Consider the following 26,130-nt stretch of genomic DNA (forward strand, 5'->3'; position numbering starts at 1 on the left):
TGTCAAGTGGGGAGTTGAACAGTGGGAACCACCCACATTACACCATGTGGCCATAATAATGTATTGAATTAGAAAATTTTATACCAAATGCTCCTTGTATTAGTATAAAAACAAGTATCCTTATCCTTCAATATCTTTCTTTCCCTATTTGATATACTTGCATTTTCTCTGCCTGCTGAACAGCCACAAAGCATTGCCCACTATAATCAAAAACTATCAGGCACACTCTCCAGGTCTGGGTTAATAGAATAACTAAGTCTGATATTCTCATACTTTACACTTAGCACTATTTCTCTTCAAATGCTGTTCTGAAAATGTAATCATTTTCAGACACTTGAAAGTTTATATCTAAAACAGATATTCAGTAAAGTGCAATTATTTAAGATTGATTCTCACAATGGCACGAGCTTAGACCAAACACAGAGAAAATAAGCATTTTTGTGAACCCTACTGATTAGGAATATTCAAATGTATCATATGTAGCTGTGGCTGGTGTAGCTTTGATTTTTTTTGCAAGAATAATCATTATTGGGCATATGCAGAGAGAGAAAAATCAGGATTTCTATTGTGTCCTAATATTATGACAGGAACTGCCCGCTCACAATAAGCTGAAACAATTATTTGATGCTGGTGAAGTATGGATTTATGTTTTCCCTCATATTATCTTTTTGAAGACTGAAATCTTATTTCATATCTTAATCAAAAACTGCATTTCTTCCAGTTATTTTAGTCGATTGAGAAAGGGCATTTTCTATTCCCCTACACATTATTCCAATTCTACTTCATAAGAGTTAACTTTAGAAATATGCACTATTATTTTTGTCAATCCTACATTTGAGAAAATATTCACTTTGTTTGAAAGCTGAAAAGGGGTAATCAGTACTCGCAGAGTTAACAGTGTAAACCTTCAGTCCCAGTCTGTGCGGATTGTCTTGTCCTCTCTCATTGTTCGTCTTCCCACTAGAGAGAAGCCTTACACTTGGATTGCTTAAATTGTTTATGAATGTTAGGACCTGGTGAGTACCAATCTCACTCAAGTACGTTTTCTCGTCCGAAACGCCTCTCTTTTCTGAAGCAGGGTGAGATCACTAATAGTGCTGGAAAGGTTAGTTGTGTACTTGTGGACATATACATGTATGGTGGGTCAAATCTGGTTAAACTCTTACCTTCTCACCCACAAGATGCTGTCATTAATACCACTCGGTTGGTTAATAGTCTATGCCGACATAGCTTTGCCTTCTGTCTTCTCTCTCCAAGATCCTGTCATTAATAGCATTTTTACGTTGACATCTTGTACAGAAATATGTATATTGCCAGAGTCAGCTCTCACTGTCAGTTGTGTCAGTGCTGGAAGCACAAAAGTAGAAAGGAGAAAAGGACGAGATCTGTATGTACTGCTGCACAGATGTGTGCATGCTGTGAATCCTATCTCTACTGTTCTCACATCTTAACCTCCTGAAGTAATGGAAGGGTTAATAGGATATGTGTGCACAGATGTCTGAATGAGGCTGCTGTATGAGGTTTAGATATCCCGTTCTGTTGATGAGCTGTTACTGAGACTGAGTGTGTTAACAGTAACCTGGGGGAGGGTTCAGTAAGTGCGTATGTGGAGTGTAGGACCCAGTGAGTATCAGTCTCACCTGTATTCTGTCTCTTTCTCCTCCCAGTGAGTTGACGTCAGGCCGAGTGCTGGCTTTGGGCAGAGACGGGGAGGGAGGCGCAGATCCTGAGACACAGGCGCTGGACTGGTTAGAGTTAGTGTAACTGCTGCCTGTTCTGCTCTGTGCTCAACATGGGTTATCGTCAAGAGTGAAGCAGCTGAACCATGAGCGGCTCGTTGTGCTTCCTGCTGCCCGGCGGCGTCCACCTCCTGATCTTCCTGAGTCTGGGCAGCGAGTCCCTGTCCAGGGAAGGTAAGAACCACAAGGAGAGAGAAACTTTGAAAGCAGTGACTGCTGTTCCCGCCCCTCTGCTTCCGAGACACCTCCTTGAATGAGCATTTCAGGGCAAAGGGTCTGAAGGAAAGGGCTGTGGAAAGGGAGGAGCGAGGTTCCCGAGTACAGGAATGTGCTCGGTCTCTGTCCTTTCCCAACCGGTGTCTGTCGGGGAGTTGATGTGTTCCCGGCACTTACAGTCATTCCTATTTCTCATCGGGAGAACTGGGGTGGTTTCTTTTTAATGTTTGGACAATCTGGGTAAATAAGCTAACTCCGAATGTCTCTCTAGTTTTTGGTTCCTTTCATTTGCTCAGGGACTTTAACCTATAAGAAACTCTAAGAAGTTGAGACGTAGGATGTTTCTGCTGCAAGGACAGAGTCATAAAGTTTGCTTTGCTCTAAACAAACACACATTGTTGATCGCAGACATTTCCTTTCTCGCTTTCTTATCTAAATTTATAATTGCGTGCACTGTTACTTAAAGCACAGCTCTGAGGCGCAAAAGATCTCATGGTCTAACCTTGGATTATTGCAGGTAAAGAGTGTGCAATGCAATCACATTACAAAAAAAGACGTGCATTTATATCGTGCCTGTCGCGACCACTGGACGTCTCAAAGTACTTCACAGCCAATGAAGTGTAGTCGCTGTTGTAATGTAGGATACATGGCAGCCAATTTGCACACAGCAACCTCCTACAAAGAGCAATGTGATAATGACCTGTTTTTGTGATGTTGATTGATGGTTACATATTGGCTAGAACACTGGAGATAACTCCCCTTCTCTTGGAAATAGTGCCATGGGATCTTTTACACCCACCTGCTCACATCTAATTTGAACGACGGCACCTCTGACAGTGCAGCGCTCCCTCAGCACTGAGGTACTGCACTGGAGTATCAGCCTTGATTTTTGTGCATGAGCTCTGGAGCAGGAACCTTGTGATTTAGAAGCGTGTGTGCGACTAGCGGAGCCACAGCTGACATCTAATGCAACTTTTGATCCCTTCTTGTTAGAATGTGTGAATTGTTTTGTCTTTATTTTGTAATCCGTCAACAATTGTAATCCTGTACAACAGCATAACCTTGTATCATATTCCAAGGCTTTAGCATTCTACGAAAGAAGTGAAGTTGCATACAGTGAAGCATTCTGTACATTATTTTAAAAGTTAGCTGAAGAACTGAATGCCCTCTGGAATTAGACAGGCAACATCTGGAGTAACAGCTCTGTAATGCTGAGTTCTTCTAAACGCAACCCAATGTCCACTGGTATCTCATCAACATGAGTTGCAGTTGACTATCGAAGTCACAAACGGTGAAGTTGTGAGCGGTCTGCATCAAGAGCAAAATGATTTACCATGTTGCACTTAGTTTTGGTTTCAAGACCTGTCATCATATCTGACTGCTGAGCGACATTCTCTTTAGAATACTGTCCTTCCACTTAGTTTAAAAGTTTGAATTGTCTACTTTAAATTGGTTGAAGGAAGCAGTGGGCTGGGTTTCAAGAGCCCGCTGCTGCCTTCGGTGGCGAACTCAAAAAATGGCAGCCTGCACGTGTGGGCCGCACGCCAAAGAGTCGCTGCAATCTTCCGCATGGTGGCTCATTTAAATAGATGGGGCGGCCCAGTGGCCCCCCCCCCCCCAAAATCACGTGCGCAGGCGCTGACGCCATTTTTAAAAGGCAGCCAACCCTGCCGGCATATTTAAATCTTTAAAGGGAACCACCTGCCCAAAATTTATCAAAAAATGTCCAACACCCCTTTCCCATGCCCAGTAACCATTACATTAACTATTTGCCTACCCCATCCAAAACACCTTTAAAATCTGACCTCCCAACCCCAGATTGCACAAAGTTTAAAGTTCACCCCTTCCCACCGTCCCCTACACCTATTACATTTATTTGACCCCGCCCCACACTGGAAATCTTACCTCCTTCCCGCTCCCCACCAGTGTCATGCCAGCTTTCCCCAGATGCAGAATTGAAGGCGCGGGAGTGCCAGCCACTGCACTGAGGATCGCAGCGGGCCCAGAAGATTGAAGGTAAGTTTATGTTAATGTATTCATTTTATTGATTTAAATATGTAGATGCAACACGGAGCCCCACCATCACTGGGAGGATCAGGCCGGGCCCTCCCGGCATTGAGCTGTGTAGCAGGATTCTGCTGCCACCATCTTCCGGCCCCCTTGCCACCGAGCATGACTCCATGGGCTTGGTAAAATCCAGCCCAGTTTGTTATAATAAAGGCAAAATACTGTGGGTGCTGGAAATCGGAAATCAAAACAGAAAATGCTAGAAATGCTCAGCAGGTCAGGCAGCATCTGGAGGTCATTGAAACATTAACTCTCTTTCTTTCTGCACAGATTCTGCCTGACCTGTTGAGTATTTCCAGTATTTTCTGTTTTTTTGCTATACCAGTCTGATAACACCACTGTCCTTTTTGTGTGCATGGAAGTGCCATTTTGAAGGAAGTACAAGGATAAGGTTGTGGCTTTGTGAGTTGCTCCATAACAGTGAATCAGACATTTCCAAACGAGCTACTTTTCTTCCCTGTGCTGATCAGAATGAGGAAAATAATAGTGCTAGAAAGTTTAAATACTTTTCATTCATAACCCTATGTTGATATCGAACACCTTGGTTGTTAGATGCACACTGAAAACTACTAGTCTGTCCCAATAATATCAATAAGCTCATAGCAATTTGCTTCAAAATAAAAGAGGTAAACACTATTTTTAGGCTGCAACCGACATGAAGGAAAACATTGTGGTTGTTAACATTTACAGGAATAATAATTTTGCTTGAGGATTGTAGTGTATTAAAATCCATTAAAAGCTTGCAAGTAATTCAGTGTGTGAAAAATAATTCAGATAAGTACACGTAACTTCTATATACTTCCAAACTATTTCCTTCTCTCTTCTCAGAATTATTCCAGGGCTAAAAGGGTTAAATTATTACAGTGGATTGTATAGATTAGTCTCGGATTCCTTTGAGTGTAAAAGATTAAAGCAGGTGTAATAGAGGTGTTAACAATGATGAAAGCATTTGATAGAGTATATAGAAGAAACTATTTCCTCTGGCGGGTGAGTCCAGAACAAGAGGGCATTAACCTTAAATTAGATGTGGTTGTTCAGGAATGATGTCAAGAAGCACTTTTTCATACAAAGGATAGTGAAAATCTGGAACTCTTTCCCCTGCACCCCAACCCAAAAATGAGCTGTTGAGGCTAGGTCAATTGAAAATTTCAAAATTGAGATTTTTGTTTGGGTTTTATTAAGGGTTTATTAAGGGTTACGGAACCAAGGTGTGAAGATGGAGTTAAGATGCAGATCAACAATTATCTAATTGATTGGTGGAATAGGCTTGAGGGGCTGAATGGCTTTCTTCTCCTGTTCATATGTTCTCTTTCCCACAGTCATCATTTGTGTTCTTATTTAGATCTCTTCAGACCGTCACAGACTACTTTAGAGGATACGGGGTAAAATCACTGACTTGCTCTATCCCATTGTCAATTTGTATCCGTTCCACCCTGAATTAAATTGTGAGATTAGTACCTTAAATGCTGAATTATGTCAATTGTGTACTGCCCCATTGGATTGTAAAACTGTCCAAACTCATTGAAGGTAGTGACCTTACGGCTAGCAAATGTTTTTCATCCCACCAGCCTGGTCTGGATTTGAACCTAGTGCAGAGATAAAAGACCAATACACCATCCAGTTTGGTGTCAATACATGTTATTAATTTGCATCGATGTTTGGTTGGCGCAGTATATTAAACTTCACAGAATCACAGAATTATTACAGTGCAGGAGGAGGCCTTTCGGCCCGTTATGTCTGCACCAGCTCTCCTAATGAGCAATTCACCTAATGCCATTTCTCCACCTTCTCCCCATAACCTTGCACATTCTTCATTTTCAGATAACAGTCTATTTCCCTTTTGAATGCCTCGACTGAACCTACCTCCACCAAAGGCAGTGCGTTCCAGACCTTAACCACTCGCTGCGTGAAAAAGTTTTTCTTCGTGCCGCTTTTGCTTCATTTGCCAATTACCTTAAATCTGTGCCCTCTCGTTCTAGATCCTTTCATGAGTGGGAACAGTTTCTCCATATCTACTCTGTCCAGATCCCTCATGATTTTGAATACCTCTATCAAATCTCCTCTCAGCCTTTTCTTCTCCAAGGAAAACAGTTCTAACTTCTCCAATCTATCTTCATAAATGAAGTTCCTCATCCCTGGAACCATTCTCGTGAATCTTTCTGTACTCTCTCCAATGCCCTCACATGTTTCCTAAAGTGCAGCACCCAGAACTGAACGCAATACTCCAGCTGAGTCTGAAAGTGTCTTATACAAGTTCAACATAACCTCGTTGCTCTTGTACTCTTGCCCCTATTGATAAAGCCCAGGATACTGTACGCTTTATTACCCATGCTCTCAACCTGTCCTGCCATCTTCAATAACTTATGCACATATACACCTAGGTCCCTCTGCCCCTTTAGAATTGTACCCTTTATTTTATATTGTCTCTCCATGTTCTTCCTTTCAAATGAATACTTCACATTTCTCTGCATTGAACTTCATGTGCCTCTTGTTTGCTCATTTCACCAACTTGTTGATGTCCTTTTGAAGTTCTACACTATCCTCCTCACAGTTCACAATGCTTCCAAGTTTCATATCATCCGCAAATTTTGAAATTGTGCCCTGTACACCAAGGTCTAGGTCACTAACATATATATCAGGAAAAGCAAGGTCCCAACACTGACCCCCGTGGAACTCCACTACAAACCTTCCTCTAGCCCGAAAAAAAAACATCCATTAACCACTACTCCCTGTTTGCTGTCACTCAGTGAATTTGGTGTTCATGTTGCTACTGTCCCTTTTATTCCATCAGCTATAACTTTGCTCACAAGGCTTTTGTGCGGCACTGTATCAAATGCCTTTTGGAAGTCTATGTACACCACATCAACAGCATTGCCTTCATCAACCCTCTTGGGTACCTCTTCAAAAAACTCCAGCAGATTAGTTAAACAGGATTTTCCCTTAACAAATCAATGTTGGCTTTCCTTATTTTACCCGCATTTGTCTATGTGACTATTAATTTTGTCCCGAATTATTGTTTCTAGAAGTTTTCCCACCACTGAAGTTAAACTGACTGGTGTAGTTGCTGGACTTGTCTTTATATCCTTTTTTGAACAAGGATGTAACATTTGCAGTTCACCAGTCCTCGAGCACCACACCTGAGTCTAAGGAAGTCTGAAAAATTATAACCAGTGCCTCCACAATTTCCACACTCACTTCCCTCAGTATCCTTGGATGCATCTCATCCGGCCCTGGTGCTTTATCAACTTTAAGTATAGACAGCCTATCTAATACTTCCTCCTTCTCAATTCTTCTAGCGTATTAATTACCTCTTTCACCATGGCCTGGGTAGCATCTTCTTCCTTGCTAAAGACAGATGCAAAGTATTCATTTAATACCTCAGCTATTTCCTCTGCCTCCAAGCATAAATCCCTCTTTTGGTCCCGAAGCAGCCCTACTCCATCTTTTACCACCCTTTTATTATTTATATGCCTATAGAAGACTTTGGGATTCCCTTTTATGTTAGCTGTCCCTGCTTCAGTGCACACAATGTGCTTGTGCACAAAGCTGGGTAAATTAAGTTTAACACAGCACTACATTAAATGTTCCCACCGAATAAATGTATATCTGCAAAATGAACTAACATGTGCACCTACCTAATTTTCCTTCATTTGAGGTGATTTTCCAGAAAGAAAACAGAATTCTCTTTACATTTATATTTTTGATGCAGGTACTGTAACACTGACAGAGGGGTGAAAAGTTTAGTCATTGTAAAGGTCATGGATGGAGGTATATGATTAACTGTCACTTTAGAAGGACCTTACGGATTAAATGCAATCAAACTAAGCAGATTTTATTAGTCCTCCTTTCATCATAAATGTAATGGATTTCCAGCGTTTCAAACATTTGATCTCAAAGGGTGACTTAATTTTTAACAGTATATGCAGCATATTTACATTCACGTGCATTGTACACTTTACTGCAGGGATTATCTACAAGGTGTCTTTAGCAAGCAGTAATAGGGTAGAATTCTTAATGCTTGAACTAGCCAGTTATGTCATCTGTGAAAATGGATGTTACTTTCGGATTGCTTCAGATGCAGAATTTTGTTTAAAGCCATGTGCGCATGTTTCTCTGTTTAGCAAATCTATTCAAACACTTTTAGTAGATACATACACTGAGGGTTTGTAGCTATCAGATTCCGGTTGTATTGAATGCTAGATGTATACACAAATGAGTCCTGTATCGTTTCAAGGCAATTTTCATATCACACTGTTACAGAACCTGCAGCAAACTGCAATTATGTCAGGGGATCTGAGGGTTATCTGATTTTTCTCAGGAAGAAGTCGACTTTTTAACAGTAAAGAAAAACCTAAAGACGTGTAGGTACATGCACCCGGAGTGCTGCATCACCAACGACTGAGTTGGGAAGTACAAATCAGTTCTTGGTCAAACTGATAACTGCTCTTTAACTGCAGCGGCAAGCTTTTATCAAAATGGGTTAGCTAGAAATAAGCTTTAATGATAAGTCCAGCACTCTACTCAGACATTGTTGTAGTTTTGAAGTAGGTTATGTGCTTAGCATATGTCTTTTTAACTTTATGATACTCTATGCTACATCAGTAATTTATGCTTGTTTGTGTATGCGCCTTAATTTTGAGCAGCAGACTAATTTAATGTAGTAGTGGGAGGGAAGGGAGAGAAGAGCAAATACTGAAGTTGTTGGGAATCTAATATTAAAGCTGAAAGTGCTGGGAACACTCAGCAGATCAAGCAGCATCTGTGGATAGAGAAAAGTAGGGTTGATGACCTTTCAATAGAACTCCATTCAGTGTGAGTGCAGGAAAATTGAATGTAAAACTACTAAATAGAAAGTCAAGTTCCAGACAATTTACCACCTTTAATATCCTCATCGTTCAGTTTTCTGAGAGGTTTATTCGAGATTGGGGGATTTTTTTTGGCTTGGAAAATAATTCAAGCTTTTTTTTTGATGAATATAATTATTATGGTCTTGGATACATGGAATGTATTCTTTAAAGTATATTTTTTGAACATTGAGGCTCATCCTGTGGAACTCACTACCACAGGAAGTGAATAAGGCAAAAATGGCTTAGGTATTTTCAAAAGCATACTAGACAAGTACATCAAAAAAAAGGGAATAAAAAGATATGCTGAAAGGCTGACATGAGTCAGATGGAATGGGAGGAGCCTCATGTGGTGTATAAACACCAGCAAAGATTAGTTGGGCCAAATGGCCTGTTAATGTGCTGTATATTAGTAATTGTAAAAGGGATGAAGCCTTTTTGCTCAAATTTTTTAGTAAAATAAAAACTGGATCTTGCGCTAAGTCAGAACTGTTAATGATAGTTGATAATGTATGTCTTCAGTAAAATTAGGTTTGTGCCATTTTGCTTTGCATTTTCAATAGACATCAAATATACTTCAAGCAGCAATAGAAAAAGGCTTTTTTTATCAAAGCAATTCAATAAATGCATTGTTTTAGATATTTGTGCTTTATTAGCATATGTTGTTTAAGTATTTTGAACTGTTTAATATAGTAATGAAAGATTCACTGATTCAGTGAGGCAGTTACCCCTCAGAAATGTTATTCACACAATCTTTTGTCAATACAGATTGCTATCACAATTCATTATTATACAGTTCAGTTTTAACACTGTAATTTTCAGCTTTTCAAAGCTGCAAATTACCACCAAGTAGAGCACAGTAAAAGCCGTCTCAGATCTGCAAATGAAACCCGACCCGAGCTCGACAGAACCACATCCGAGCCCGACCCGGCCCGAGTCCTTCCATTTTATCCCACGCCCGATCCGACCATCAGTTAACCTACCTTCCATTTTTCACCTTGTTGCTGATCTGCACAAGCTTAAAATAACTGTAACAAAACTGCCCTTCTATTCCAAAAATTAAATTAACCTTGGAGCCACTTACCTGGGGTTGTGATAGAGTGTATACGAGCAGACCCGACCCAACCCGAGCCCGAATGCCGGACCCGGAAGTGTGACCAGACCCCGACACATGTTGTCAGGTCCTGTTGGGTTCGGGTCGGGTAGCTGGCCTTTAGAGCATGGCTACCTGACCTGAACCCGATGGGACCCGATGTTGGATCAGGTCGCTCTTCCAGGTCCAGCATTCGGGCTCGGCTCGGGTCGGGCTGGGTTGGATGCACTCTACCACCGCTTCTGGTAAGTGACTCTAATGTTAGTATACTTTTTGGACTTGAAAGATTGTTTAGTTAGAGTTTTTTTTAAGCTTGTGCAGATAAGCGACAAAGTAAAAAACGGAAGCTAGGTTAACTGATAATCGGATCGGGTCGGGCACGGGAAAAATGAAAGGACTCAGGCCGGGTCGGGCTCGGGTTGGATGTGGTTCTGTTGGGCTCGGGTCGGGTTTCATTTGCAGACCCGAGCCGGCCTTTACCACCAAGCTATTAGCCTGTGCTTGGATGAGTGAGTATTTTTTCATGAACTGCTCATCCACCATATGGTAAACTTGTCACCGTGTACAAACAAAATAGAGGAGGGAAGTTCTGGCCTTATATTTTGATATTAAATTGTAGTTGCAGGAAGACATACATCATTTTAAAAAAAATGCATGCATGGTTGAGTTTTTCCAACTAAACAAATATTAACCAAAATTTGACATGATTCTTTTACATAGGTGACCTGTTGATCTTTCTGTGTAAAGCAACACTATCTTCAAGAACATTTGGCAAACTGCTTCTGTTTAAAGACACTCTGTGCTATAATTCACTGGTCTGTCTGACCTATTGGGCCAAATTTTCAAACAGCCACAGAGGCAGGGACAGAGGTGGACTGGCCCGCAATTTCCTGCCACCGGTCAGCATGACGGTCACTGCCATAGTCCCGTCTCAAGGCCATTTCCATTGCCCCTCCACAAGGATGGCCTGGCAGCTGTGGCCTTTTTTAGTATTGACATTTTTAAAAACTCTTTTCAGAGGACACCTCCATTTTGAGGCACCCTGTCTCTCTCTTATCTGCATTGGCATCACCCACCTCCGGTGGTGGGGCTGCAAATCTGTGAGTGTTGGAGGGACTCTTATTGGCTCTCTAGCCTCGAGAGTCTGCCTACCATACTCAATTGGATGCACTAATTGGCCAATTCATCAGAAATTGTGTCAGGCTTTAGGCACCAACACAACATGGGGTCAGGACCCAGAAATTGACCCGATATTGGGATCCAGACCTTAGAACAAAAATTCAGCTGTCATGCATACCAGAAGTGTGATGATACAAATTATGGAGTAACTCTGAAGAGTTATGAAAAACTGACTTTGTCTTTTTTTAAAATGAACCTTTATTTTAAAAATTGAACAATGGTCCAAAATGGCCACTGAAGAAAAGGGATTGACCTTTGTGTATTCAAACAGTTTGACAAAGCCAAAGGACAGATCTTCAAAACTAAGAGGTGTCAATTGCACCCCATCCTAAAAACATTTCCGAATTGAATGTCTTCTTCTGAAACAAAGAAGATGTGAAGTAGCCACATCCTGGGCCATTGTGCAATCACCATAAGGAAGGGATTAGAATGTCTCCTACCAGGAGGTGAGAAGTAACACAGCTTTGCCTTAAAAAAGACATCCTAAAGAGAGAAAGCCAGAAAGCCAGAGAGAAAGAGAACAGCATCTAACAGTTTTTATTCCAGCAAGCCAAAGGGTCCTGCTGTAAAATCCTACACCTGCATTAGACAGCAGCGAACCAGACCTGTCTCACTGTTTCCAACTGAACATTCAAACAAGAGAGAAATCTACAGCCATCTCAGGCCTGCACCCATTGAGAACTTGATTTCCAATAAAATTCAACAGGTTTATTGTCACCTCCCCCCTCCCCCATCCGCAACTCAAAGTCACCTTTTTTCCCTCTTTGTATCTTGTGTGTGTGAGCATGCGCGCATGAGCGAATGAATGAGTGGATATGGTTGTGACAATTTCAGAATAAGGCGCATTGATCAATAAACAATTGATTTTCTGTTTTTTAAAACCTACAAGAAAACCTGTTACTATCTGTTTATTTGAAGAATAAAACACCTAAGGGTTAAACCCTAATACCAATAAACTTGCTGCAGTCAGGTGGGGAGTTGAACAGTGGGAACTGCCCACATTGCACCACGTGGCCGTAAAACAGCCCATTGTGCCAATGCTCTTTGACACTTATCTGTTTTGGTTCCTCTTCTTCTCTGGCAACCAACACTCTTTAAACCAGTCTTGTGAGTTCACTCTACTGTTACTACCATTTATAACCTTACCTACATACATCTGATAAAGCAAGAGAATAACTGAGTTCTATTTAATCAGTGGTGCATATCAGATTTTCTTTGTTCATTCATTCGTGGGATTTGGGCGTCGCTGGTTAAGCCAGCATTTATTGCCCATCTCTAATTGCCCTTAAGAAGGTGGTGCTGAGCTGCCTTCTTGAACCGCTGCAGTCGTTGGTGTGTAGGTACACCAACAGTGCTTTAGGAAGGGAATACCAGCATTTTGACCCAGCTACAATGAAGTCTAAGTCAGGATGGTGTGTGGCTTGGAGGGGAACTTGCAGGTTGTGGTGTTCCCATGCATCTTGTCCTTCTAGGTGGTAGAGGTCATGGGTTTGGAAGGTGTTGTCTGAGGAGCCTTGGTGAGTTGCTGCAGTGCATTTTGTAGATGGTATACACTGCTGCCATTGCGTGTCAGTGGTGGAGGGAGTGAATGTTGAAGGTGGTGATGTGAATGCCGATCACGTGGGCTACTTTGTCCTGGATGGTGACGATTTTCTTGAGTAATGTTGGAGCTGCGCCCATCCAGGCAAGTGGAGAATATTCCATCACACTCCTGACTTGTGTCTTGTAGATGGTGGACAGGAGGTGAGTTACTCGCCTCAGAATTCCCAGCCTCTGACCTCCTCGTGTAGCCACAGCATTTATGTGTTGGATCCAGTTCAGTTTCTGGTCAGTGGTTACCCTCCCAGGATGTTGATAGTGGGGGATTCAGTGCTGGTAATGCCATTAAACATCAAGGGAGGTGGTTCGATTCTTTCTTGTTTGAGATGGATATTGCCTGGCACATGAGCGAATGTCACTTGCCACTTATCAGTCCAAGCCTGGATGTTGTCCATGTCTTGCTGTATATGGACATGGGCTGCTTCAGTATCTGAGGAGTTGCGAATGATGCTGAACATTATCCAATCATCAGCGAACATCCCCACATCTGACCTTATGATAGAGGGAAGGTAATTGATGAAGCAACTGAAGATAGTTACCCTGAAGAACTCCTGTAATGATGTCCTGGGACTGAGATGATTGACCTCCAACAACCACAACCATCTTCCTTTGGGCTAGCTATGACTCCAACCAGCGGAGAGTTTTCCCCCTGATTCCCATTGACTCCAGTTTTGCTAGGGCTCCTTGATGTCAAGGGTAGTTAGTCTCACCTCACCTCTGAAGTTCAACCCTTTGTCCACGTTTGGACCAAGGCTCTAATGAGGTCAGGAGCTGAGTGGCTTTGGCGGAACCCAAAATGAGTGTCAGTGAGCAAGTGCCACTAGATAGCACTGTCGATGACCCCTTCCATCACTTTGCTGATGATTCTATTGTCAGCTTGCCTCAACTGGTAACACTCTGAGGCAAAAGATTGCGGATTCAAGCCCTACTAAGGACATGAGCAAATAATCCAGGCTCACAGTTCAGTTCAATACTGAGAGAAAACTGTATTGTCAAACTTCTGTCTGGGATGTTAAACGAAGTCCTGTATGCCTGTTCAGGTTGACATAAAAGATCTTAGAGGACAATTCAAAGAAGAACAGGGAGTTCTCCTGGTGTCTGGTCAATATTATTCTCTCAACCAGCACTATCAAAATGGATTATTTACTGCTGCTGGAACTTTGTTGGTAACTGGCTCTGTGCCCTAAGGACGCGATAAGGCACTATATAAATGTAACTTCTTTAATGGAGACGCTTAACATTAAAAGAGAATCAAATATTTGAAAGATTCAAAAATATTTTAAGATGTTGACCTTTCCTTATAAACTGAGTCAAAACTAACAGACCATTCCGCTTTAGAAATATTTGGAATTCCTACCATTTCACACATCAGAGTAGTGTGGTGTACACTCTGGTACTTGTGCAAAATTATTTTTTTTATAGTGTATTAAATTTCAATGAACACTATGAAATTAACACTGGTTCAAAGATTTGCATTTGGTGCACGTCCTAACATAGAAACATAGGAATTTATGGCACAGAAGGAGGCCATTTGGACCATTGTGTCTTCACCAGTTACAAGTGGGAGTGCTGCCCACTGAGTCCCGGCGGCACTCGAGCCCACATTCCTGTGACTGAGAGGCTTAAGCCGCGGCAGCACAAACAGTCCTCTGGAAGAAATGATCTTGTTGTGCTGGTGATGCATGTGAGCTGCAACATAACTTGGCATTAACATAGAATGGAAAACCAGCCCAACCATTACAAGCCAATCCAAGCAATTGAGTTGCCAACAAAGCTCTTGACAACAATAGCAAAAAGGATGTTTCTCTTGGTTTTTCATCTTAGTTCTTTAATCTGATAGAGAAGGGTTTAGCAATGGTGAATTACTCTAATAAAGTTGAAGTTTAAACAAGGGTGTCAAAACATATGGGTGTACTTCGGCTGTATTCTTGGGCTGGATTTTGTGTAGGAAACTCGCCTCGGCCTTTTCCTGCCCCCCCCTCCCCCCGGATCAATCCTCCAGTCTTTTTCCATCAAAGTGTCCCGCGCTGGGGTCCCCGCCCCTTTTAAAGATGGGGTTCCCGCCTCCATGAGCTGCTTGCCAATCAGAGGGCCGGCAGCTCAGCAGTATCAGCAGCTTCACTGGGAGCAGTGGCCACTGCCAGTATTGCAGAGGCCTCGGCCCCAGACCCAGGCCCAGCACTGGAACCCCGGACTAGAGGTGGGTGAAGCAATGTCACCGGGGCCAGTATGGAAGGCCCCTGTGAGATGGGCGAGGGAAGAGGGCAAGGAGGTGGTTATGCAGTCCAGGAGGAGGGGGTGCAGGGGGGGGTGGTTAAGTGGTTCCCGGCGGGGGTCTTCCGTGGGGCCACAGTTTGCCCACAGAGGATGGACCCTCCTCAAACTTGCATGGGAGGTCGCTTTGTTTTACAAGGTGACCACCTCACATGGTGGAGGCCTCCCCCCACCCGCTGCTGGTAAGATCCCATTGGTGGCAGGAAAAGGCCCTTAATTGGCCATTAATAGGCCACTTAAGGGTCTGATTGGCCTCAGGGCGGAAGATCACTTGGCCACAGGCCCTCTGCGACCACCACCCGTCACAATACTCCATGCCCTCCCCATCCCCCCTCCGCTATAATGGAAATGTTAATGTAATAATTGGTAAAAGCTTGTGTTGAATGGCCTTTTCCAGCTGACTGTATTTATCTTGCACTCTCAGTGCATTTAAAAGCTATTGTTTATGTTTCTATAAAGGTTGTTACTGCGATAAATTGACCACCTGGAGCATGCAACAAATCTGTTTTGCATTTTTGGTATCAGGGTAGACTGAATTCTGGACTGTTGCTTCATACCACCTGACCCCACCCATGATTGTTTCCATAGCACTGTATTATCATGGCCCCACTTTTCCATGAGAAACCTGAAGATTCAACACCCTTGCAGAGAGCCAGTCCGTGCTGGCTGGTATGGCTGCTGCACACAAAGAGCTACCAAGGCTTTTCTCAGTAAAGGTGAATATGGGCCAACAGGTTGTTTCTCAGCTGGCTCCAACTTTAAGCCACTTTAACCTTTTCTTTCTTCTTTTGGGCCTCCTTATCTCGAGAGACAATGGATACGCGCCTGGAGGTGGTCAGTGGTTTGTGAAGCAGCGCCTGGAGTGGCTATAAAGGCCAATTCTGGAGTAACAGGCTCTTCCACAGGTGCTGCAGAGAAATTTGTTTGTTGGGGCTGTTGGACAGTTGGCTCTCCCCTTGCGCCTCTGTCTTTTTTCCTGCCAACTACTAAGTCTCTTCGACTCGCCACAATTTAGCCCTGTCTTTATGGCTGCCCGCCAGCTCTGGCGAATGCTGGCAACTGACTCCCACGACTTGTGATCAATGTCACACGATTTCATGTCGCGTTTGCAGACGTCTTTATAACGGAGACATGGACGGCCGATGGGTCTGATACCAGTGGCGAGCTCGCTGTACAATGTGTCTTTGGGGATCCTGCCATCTTCCATGCGGCTCACATGGCCAAGCCATGTAAGTAAGATAAAAGCTGCCTTGAAACTTGTGGTACACAATAAGGATTCAAAAGGGCCATATTTGATTTGCTGGACTATATGAATGCACTTCACCTATGCAGTAAAGAAGAGTAGAATTTATATGATACTACACTAAATGATGGAGTGGTTTAAATACTTAAAACAGTTCAGAAAGGTCAGCAATTAAAATAGAACAGGTTATCTAGGTTACAATACTAAAATGTGAACACTTCAGCAAAGAATGAGAATGAAGTTATTGTGTAGCATTCATTGGGTTTAATTTACATGAAGAAAGTTACCCAGCATGTGTTAATTGGCAACGTTCATTTGGTTTACTTTACATGTATAAATGTTGGATTTGTCTTCAGGTCTCACAAACACAGGAACTAAAGTTTACATATCAAAAGATCAGTACAAAACTGATGGCAACACCACAGACAGATAACTGCAACTAACTCCCTCAGAGTATTGGACTTTCATGGATACTGAACTGACAGAGCAGCTGCAAGACCAGATTTATTCCCAAACTACAGCTGTTCTAAATAAAAAACATACCATTGAAATGAAGCAGATTTGTTTATGCTGATGCTACCCATCTCTCAACATGGATGCTTTTTAACTGGCGAGAAACCAAACAGATTTGAATGGTGTAAACAGTGCCTCATGACCTGCTAGCTACAGAACCTAGAATTTGCAGACTGTAGTAATTGGACGCCACCAGATGTGCACTGGTTTGGTGGAAAAGTGTATGTTAGCACATACATGGCGACTCTGGTTCCATTTCGAGCAAAACACTCTGATTTTAATTTTGTTTGCTGCATGGTTTAACAGGAATTTGGAAAAATAAAAGATGCCATTTGGACTGGAGTACAAAAGTGAAAATTCGACTCACCATTTTGAAATATCATGCGCTCTAAGGGTAGGATTTAGTGTAACCGGCGGGGCTGCTGGCACCAGGCCAAAAAGGCAGTGGGAATCCCGCTTCGGCCATTCAGAGCCCCCCGTCCCCATTCCCCCTGATGCAATTCAACGTGACACGGGCAATTAACAGACTGGCATCAGGATCCCTGTCCCTTTAAAGACAGGGATCCTGCCTCCAAGAGCTGCTGGCCAATCATTGGCAGATTTGCCAATACTGCAGGAGCCCTTGGAATGCAGACCCTGTGCTGGAGAAACAGACCTTGGATAAGTGAGGCAGTGTCGCCGGGGCCAGCCCAGCATGCCCCAGCATTGTGGGGAGGAAGGGTGGGCGTTGAGTGAGGGAGCAGGGGGCTTCAGGAAGGTGGGTTGTTTTCCACTGGGGGCCTTGCGCAGATCGCCATAGAGGAAGGCACCCCGCCCCCAACCCCACAAACCACCCCCCGCCATCATTAGCTTAATTCCAGCGGTGGCGGTGGGAAGAGGCCCTTACGTGGCTGTTAATAGGCTCTTAAAGGCCTTAATTGGCCTTTGGGCGGGAAGGCCGTCATCGGCTTATCCCGTCCCCGACTTAATTGCAGTGTGATGGGAAAGCGACAGACCCTCCCCGCCCCGCTTCCTGTTACAATTCTATAGCACCCACCCCCCCCACCCCACCTCCTAGCTTATCTCTGGGGACCCATTTTTTTTTTATTTGTTCATGTGATGTGGGCATCTCTGGCTAGGACAGCATTTATTGCCCATCCCTAATTGCTGTTGAGAAGGTGATGGTGAGCTGCTTTCATGGACTGCAGCGATTCAAGAAGGCGGCTCACCATCACCTCTCAAGGACAATTAGGGATAGGCAATAAATGTTGTCCTAGCCAGCGACGCCTACATCCCATGAACGAATAACAAAAAAATTAAATCAAGCCCTAAGGATATTCAGCAAATTTAGAACATTTTGTGCATGACTTAGCATTCTTAATTATCTGCAGACTGCTGTCATCATTTTACTTTGAAAGATAATAAATAATTATCATCTTAAATGCAGAAATCCTGAAGTTGCATTCTGAATTACCCTGCTCCTCCACACATTGTGCTCTCCTTGCTGATAGACCCGACATTGAAATCAATGTAAGGGCATGAAGTTGCTGCATTTACCTACTCATTAATGTGCATTTAGGTCGATGTGAATGTTGAACAGCATGATCAGTCATAATTACTGCCAGACAACCTCTCCAGCCTTGAAAATTTATTTTACAAGTATGGAGATTCGTTGCTTCAGAAATTAATCAGTGTTGGAGTTTTATTTTTACTTTTGCTGCCTGTCTTATTTATCTCTCTCTCTCTTAATCCCATTTTTCTTTCCCAATCTTCATCTTGCATTCTGTGCTTGATTTAAATCTAACTTATAATTCCTGATTTGTAATTTCTGATTTAGACTCTGCAGGCCTGATTTTAAAGCATTCAAAACCCACCCACTTATAGAGATAATATTGGGCCCTGTGGGCTGAATTTTGTAAGCTTGCTGCCGATCTTGGCGCCGAGCATCAAGAAATGCATGGTGCACAGGCGATTTGTGCGCCATTGAGCCACTGTGATATTTTGTGCAGCGGCTCATTTACATGGGGGGGGGGGAGGGAAACGACCAACCACGATGACATAGAGGGGACGGCCGCTCCATCCCCAGCAACAGCGTCTGGCGCCAAAGCGCAGGCACCATTTTTAAAGGGCTTCAAGCCCTTACATTGCATTTTAAAGTTTAAAGGTACAGGTTTTCCAACAAATATCAATAAAATTTACCAGCTAGAATATCGACATGGGATGGCCATCCTAGAAAGGTTGGTTATTATGCATTCATTAACATGTATTAATATATGCAAATTTGGGGTTTTTTGCCTAATGGTGGAGGGGCTGCTCCGAGGCCTCGCTGCCGCCGGTAAGATGGCGCAGGGCCTTCCTGGCATCGGGGAGTGTGACGGACCTCTCCCGGAAGGATTTTCCATGCAACCCCGCTACGACCTCTGATGTTGGGGGCCTTATAAAATCCAGCCCGAGATGTCCCAGTGAGAATTCTTCGATCTGATTAGTTGAATAGCATCACTGTTTCTTGACCTGCTCACGGACACCACAGATTCCCATAGAGGGTGCCGTGCTGGCTCAGACACCTGATGGCGGATTCTATGGTCATAAGTCCACAAAAACTCTGTGGCAGCTGTCAGCGTAGTGAATGAAGAACGCTGTTCCTTCTCTGCTAAGAGAAAAATGCAGGCCTTTATATCTACCAATGAACAAGTGCAGACTGGCATTTGACTTATGGTGGTGAAATAAAATGAATGATAGAGGTTGAGTGGTTGATGAATGCCCACAAAGCTTCTTGATTAAAATGTGGTCACCAGATCCCTCCACAGCGTCTAATCCTGATTTTACCACTGTAGTTACCCTGTCAGTAAATTATTTTAACAATTTCTATGGCGATTAGCTGTTCAGTTATGGTAATTTTGTCTGTACAGTACATGGGTGCAAAATGACATACGATATGTAAATGATGTTAGAATCAGGTTTGTAGATTATTCAAACTGAATTCAGCTTCTTCCAAAATACATAATATTGTGATGCATCAAATAGGTATAACAGGTTTACTGCAGTAGATATTTAAGAATGTGTTGATGTTTTAACAATGTAGGAATGATTTCAAATAAGATTAAATGTTTACAGCTTGTGAAACACATCTGTGCAGTGAAGATAAGTTGGTGAAGTGTGTAGTTAAATACAAGTGAGTACAATGAAGCAGGGAGCACAGGGGAACAAATTGTTTTATCAGCTTCTCGGATGGAAAGTGCACAGGGAACGGTTGTGATTACTCTTCAAGGAAAGTTGTTGTTTGGGTAGTTGAATGACAAGAGAGTGGTAGGTTTGTGCACAGTGATAGTTTAGTGTTCACGAACAGTGACAATAGTCATTTGCTGTGGAAGCTGTAATAAGCTCTTTTTAGAAAATAGTGTTTAAACTGAGTACTACATTGGCTGCTGCAGCAGACTTGATTTTGGCACTGGGTTGTTCCAAGAATTGAACTTGGTCTCAGTAATACCCAAGCAGCCAACACCCATGAATGAGTCAATGTACAAATTGTATAATATTTTGAACTTTCTTTTTGTTTTTCCATCACTTCGGCTGCAGATCATCAAACTACAGATGTGTTTTAATTGTCCTCACAGATGAAAGCCTGGTTCATCCGTCATGCTGTGCTCACTGATATGCATTGGCGCACAGCAACACCCATTTTAAAATTCTAACCTAAAATAAAAGCAAAATACTGCAGATGCTGGAAATCTGAAATAAAAAGAAAAAATGCTGGAAATACTCAGCAGGTCTGGCAGCATCTGTGCAGAGAGAAGCGGAGTTAACATCAGACCACTGACCTGAAAGGTTAACTCTGCTTCTCTCTGCACAGATGCTGCCAGACCTGCTGAGTATTTCCAACATTTTTGTTTTTATTTAAAATTCTAACCCTTGTTTTCAAATTGCTCTATGCATCGCCCCTCCCTATCTCCAATCTCCTCCAGCCCCACAACCCCCTGAGACCTCTGTGCTCCTCTAATTCTGGCCTCTTGTGTATCCCTGATTTTCTTCGCTGCACCGTTACCATGTTGTACTATGTTACAGGGGTTATACAAATGCAAGATACTGTTGATGTGCCTGAAATGACAAAGAAGGGAGTGATGTCCTGAAAGTGATTAATACTGATGTCGCATTGAGATACCATTTATTTTTTAACAAATATTCATTAAATTGATTGTATTTGTAGAACTGGTTTTAATAGCTGTTATTGAAAACTGGTCAAACTGGATTCATTTTGAATTAAGACTGACATTTACTTACATAAAATATTTTCACCCTGTCAGTGATTGTTGGAAACTCACCCTGCCTCCCAAGCAGTCATGTGCTGTCAGCAGTTACCTTCTGAGAGTAAGAATGGAAATTTGTGCGTTAACATGATTTTTATAAATTTTAGGGTTACGGGGAGAAGGCGGGGGAATGGAACTGAGGGAATTGCTCTTTAGAGAGCCAGTGCAGACACATGGGCCGAAAGGCCTCCTTCTGCACTGTAACAATTCTGTGATTCTTTTAAACCGATATTTTAAATATATAATGGTAATTTATCATTTATAGCAGAATCCTAATTTCAATGTGTTTAGCTCAAGAATATCAGAACTGAAAAACAGATATGCTGTAATCTTACTGAATCATCGAATTATATTGTTTATTAAAACAAATTGGAGCTGAATATTGCAGGAAGATACTTGTTAAATAACAGAAATTCCTGTTTTTATTTTCTTACAAATCGTTATGCGTTTCAGTTGTACTACATAACGCTTTGCAGATATCCTATCTCATAACATACCAGTAAATTTTGATTTAAATTTTAATTAACAGATTAAAATGAGGGGAATGTACCAAAGTCTAAAATCTGTTGACTCTCACAATTCTTATGGACAAAATTTTGTACATTTTTGTAATGTTTTGGTACAATAATGCTGTAAACTTCAGATATGGTAGAGAAAAAAGCTGGATAACTATCTGCTCTTAATCCTATTTGATTGCTAATTGATTACTATTGCATGCATTTAAACATTTATGCATTACATTGACATGCTGTGGATCCATTAATTTTTTATTGAAATTGGAACTGTTGTCTTTGTCTTTTTCTTCTTTAAACATTGTGTAGTAAGTAATATATCAATGAGACTGATACTTGAGGACCTTCAAACTGCAAGGCAATAGTTAGAAAGCCATTGGGAATCTTGCTGCAGGCTGCCTTCAGGGAATTTGAGTTTTCTACTGACATTAATAAATCCAGAAATCAAGTTGATAGGGAACACAAAAAAGTTCAAATGAGATTTGAACACAAAGGTAGGCTTAGAACAATTGTTGGCTGTTTGGTCACAGAGAAAATGAATGCCTTTCCTTTAACTCCATTGGCTTTCAGTTGTTTTTAAAAAATCAAACACGGATAGAGCATTCAACAGAATCAGGAACTTAAATCGGGTAATTGTGAGATTCTGTAGCCCATGTTTGGGCTGCAATTTGAGTATTCTGTTCAGTTCTGATAACTGTATTACAGTGGGGACTGCTTGGATTTTAGAAATGATGCAAATGAGGACAATAGAGTGGGACCAGGGATTGGACATCTGAGATATGAGGAGAGATCTTGTAACGTTAACAGTGGAGGAAAGAAGACGTGGGAGAGCTTACTGAGAATTTCAAGACTCAAAGGGAGTACTGTACCTCAAAACATTGCTTGACACCGGAGTGATCGACTCCGACTCAGAAAAGAGAACGTGAAGCAAAAAATTAGACATAACTACTTTGCCAGCCTGTGATTTTCCAAACATTCTCTCGAATACCATTTTGGCAGTGAATTTTTTTATTGATGAAAGAAGTAATTGAGGGTCTAAGAGGGCCACATTTTTTGAACATTGGGATTGGCTACATTGGCCGTTTTCACTCCTTTTCTATGTCTCATGCCTTAGTGGCGTAAAAATAAATGGTTTTCTTCACACTAATTTGTATACTCCACATTATGCATACACTGTGAGGTTTTAAGTGTAAACTACATTTGAAATTTTATAAAATTTGTCTTGGAGAGGGGAGAAATTAAAAGGTTTGTATCCTTGTTTTTATTTTATTCGTGGATGTGACTGGTAAGGCCAGAATTTATTGCCAATCCCTGGTTCCCCTGTCAAGGCAATGGTGGCCTGCCTTCTTGAACCACTCCAGTCTGTGGTGTGAAGCTGTTTCTACAATGCTGTTAGATAGGAAGTGCCAGGAATTTGACCCCTTGACAGTGAAGGAATGGCGATATGTGTCCAAGTCAGGTGTATGACTTGGAGGTGATTGGTTGCTCCCATGAAACTGCTGCACTTGGCCTTCTCGGTGCTGGAGGTTCTGATTTTGGGAGGTCCTGTGTAATTAAGACTGGATTCCTTTCAAACTGATGGAAAGTTATTTTATAGTGTGTGTAACATTGCTTCATCCAAGGATGCATGTGTCTGTAAAGTAACAACTCTGATGTAGAGTATATGCGTATTCTGCATCTTATAGTTATTAAAGCTTTAGCGTTTACATTTTCAGTTAACAGGGTGTTCTATGGATATGTAAATAATTTTTGTATTTTAAGAGGGAAGTGACAGGAGTGTGTTAATTGCTTATTTTTTTTATTCGTTCATGGGATGTGGGTGTCGTTGGCTATGCCAGCATTTATTGCCCATCCCTAATTGCCCTTGAGAAGGTGGTGGTGAGCTGCCTTCTTGAACCGCTGCAGTCCTTGTGGGGTAGGTACACCCACAGTGCTTTAGGAAGAGAGTTCCAGGATTTTGACCCAGCGACAGTGAAGGAGTGGTGATATAGTTCCAAGTCAGGATGGTGTATGGCTTGGAGGGGAACTTGCAGGTGGTGGTGTTCCCATGCATTTGCTGCCCTTGTCCTTTTAGGTGGTAGAGGTCGCGGGTTTGGAAGGTGCTGTCTAAGGAGCCTTGGTGCGTTGATGCAGTACATCTTGTAGATGGTACACACCGCTGCCACTGTGCGTTGGTGGTGGAGGGAGTGAATGTTTGTGGATGGGGTGACAATCAAGCGGGCTGCTTTGTCCTGGATGGTATCGAGCTTCTTGTGTTGTTGGAGCTGCTCCCATCCACGCAAGTGGAGTGTATTCCATCACACTCCTGATTTGTGCCTTGTAGATGGTGAACAGGCTTTGGGGGAGTCAGGAGGTGAGTTACTCGCCGCAGGACTCCTGGCCTCTGACCTGCTCTTGTAGCCACGGTATTTATATGGCTGACTCCTGTTCAGTTTCTGGTCAATGCTAACCCCCAGAATGTTGATAGTGGGGAATTCAGCGATGGTAATGCCATTGAATGTCAAGGGGAGATGGTTAGATTCTCTCTTGTTGGAGATGGTCATTGCCTGGCACTTGTGTGGCCTGAATGTTACTTGCCACTTATCAGCCCAAGCCTGGATATTGTCCAGGTCTTGTTGCATTTGTACACGGACTACTTCAGTATTTGAGGAGTCACGAATGGTGCTGAACATTGTGCAATCATCAGCGAACATCCCAACTTCTGACCTTATGATTGAAGGAAGGTCATTGATGAAGCAGCTGAAGATGGTTGGGCCTAGGACACTACCCTGAGGAACTCCTATAGTCCTGGAGCTGAGATGATTGACCTACAACAATCACAACCATCTTCCTTTTGTGCTAGGTATGACTCCAACTGGTGGAGAGTTTTCCCCCTGATTCCCATTAACTTCAGTTTTGTTAGGGGCCCTTGATGCCAAGGGCAGTCACTCTCACCTTATCTCGAGTTCAGCTCTTTTGACCATGTTTGAACCAAGGCTGTAATGAGGTCAGGAGCTGAGTGGCCATGGCGGAACCCAAACTGAGTGTCACTGAGCAGGTTCTGAAGAAGGGTCACTGACCTGAACTCTGCTTCTCTCTCCACAGATGCTGCCAGACCTGCTGAGTATTTCCAGCACTTCTTGTTTTTATGTCACTGAGCAGGTTATTGCTAAGCAAGTGCTGCTTGATAGCACTGTCAACGCCACCTTCCATCACTTTTTACTGATGATTGAGAGTAGACTGATGGGGCGGTAAATGGCCGGGTTGGATTTGGCTTTTTGTGTACAGGACATAACTGGGCAATTTTCCACGTTTCCGGGTAGATACCAATGTTGCCGCTGCACTGGAACAGCTTGGCTAGGGGTGCGGCAAGTTCTGGAGCACAGGTCTTCAGTACTATTGCTGGAATGTTGTCAGTTATCTGTTTAATCAACAAATCTGTGATCAAGACAAATATTGAGAAAAACAAACGTTGTGACATTTGTGGTATCACTTGAAGCATTTTATATTGCCATGTATGTTTGAGCTGCTCCAAAGTGAGCATAACTGAAATTTCACTGAAGCCTATTTGCTATGGAGTTGGAGATTAATTTATTGCAGCTGAGAGAAAAAAGGCAGATAAGTGTGTCTAAGAAAATAATGTTCAGTAATCGTTAACTGCCAGCAAACACAGACAATCCCACACACTGTGTAGGTCAAAGTTACATGAAAGAATGAAATGTTTTTTCCAGATATTGTACAAAGACAACATAGTAGGTATCAACTAGGTTATTTATTAAACAGCACATTGTTTCTACATATATTCAACTTTCATCAAATATTCTACCATTGCACAACAGGAAAAATAAAGTGTATCTTGTTCACCAATTGCATGTCGGTACTTTGAAAAAAAAACTGCAAACTTCAAACAATCAAATCTGCAGTTAAACTAATAATCACAGTGGACCAAAACCAGGAATTGTAGAGTCTGCTGTTGGACTTTTAGAATTGTTGCATCTTTATCAATCAGTTTAGGAATTTTATTTGGTGTTCCATTCCAGAACTGTGACTTCCACAATGTAATCTGAGTCAAAATGATCGTTGAGAGTTTAAATCTCTAGCAAGCCATGACCAATATTCACATTTTATTCTGCTTCCTCATTCAGCTTGTGCTAACAGAGTGTAGATGACTCACAAACCTATTCAGTCTACAAGAATGAATAAATCATCCCTCGACATTAAGTGCAACATTTACACATACAGAATTAATTTATCAGTAGTCACTGGTGAAGTGAGAGATCTTGCCTTAACTGTTCTGACAAGAGAAACTTTTTGTAGCTGTGGTTGTACTGCCCAGAACAAATTGTTCAATTTTGCCTGTCCTCCCACTCTTTTTTAAAAAGCATTTCTTTAATGCTGTTTCTGGTAAGATGGACAAAGCACAAATGATGATGCACAACATCATTGTTCAAGAGTTGACTTATATTTGTATTTTTGGGACAGTGGTTTTAATTGCAGTATTATGAGATGACATGGTATCATAGTGACTATGTTACTTATTTAACATTTGTGCTAAATTAATTCTGCTCCAGGATTTCATTGAGTCGACT

The 26,130-nt window shown here is 42.2% G+C and overlaps 1 protein-coding gene across 1 annotated transcript in view; it reads left to right on the forward strand.

Moving 5' to 3' along the window:
• Nucleotides 1-1,662: 1,662 nt before the first annotated feature.
• egfra (epidermal growth factor receptor a (erythroblastic leukemia viral (v-erb-b) oncogene homolog, avian)) overlaps nt 1,663-26,130 on the forward strand; it is a 382,880-nt gene continuing 358,412 nt past the window's right edge. The window contains exon 1 of the mRNA XM_068011578.1: nt 1,663-1,913. Coding sequence (XP_067867679.1) covers nt 1,826-1,913 — 88 coding nt within the window. The 5' untranslated portion in view covers nt 1,663-1,825. The remainder of the gene's footprint in view (nt 1,914-26,130) is intronic.

The sequence above is a fragment of the Heterodontus francisci genome, chromosome 2 (assembly GCF_036365525.1).
Source record: "Heterodontus francisci isolate sHetFra1 chromosome 2, sHetFra1.hap1, whole genome shotgun sequence".
In the NCBI taxonomy this organism is placed as follows: domain Eukaryota; kingdom Metazoa; phylum Chordata; class Chondrichthyes; order Heterodontiformes; family Heterodontidae; genus Heterodontus; species Heterodontus francisci.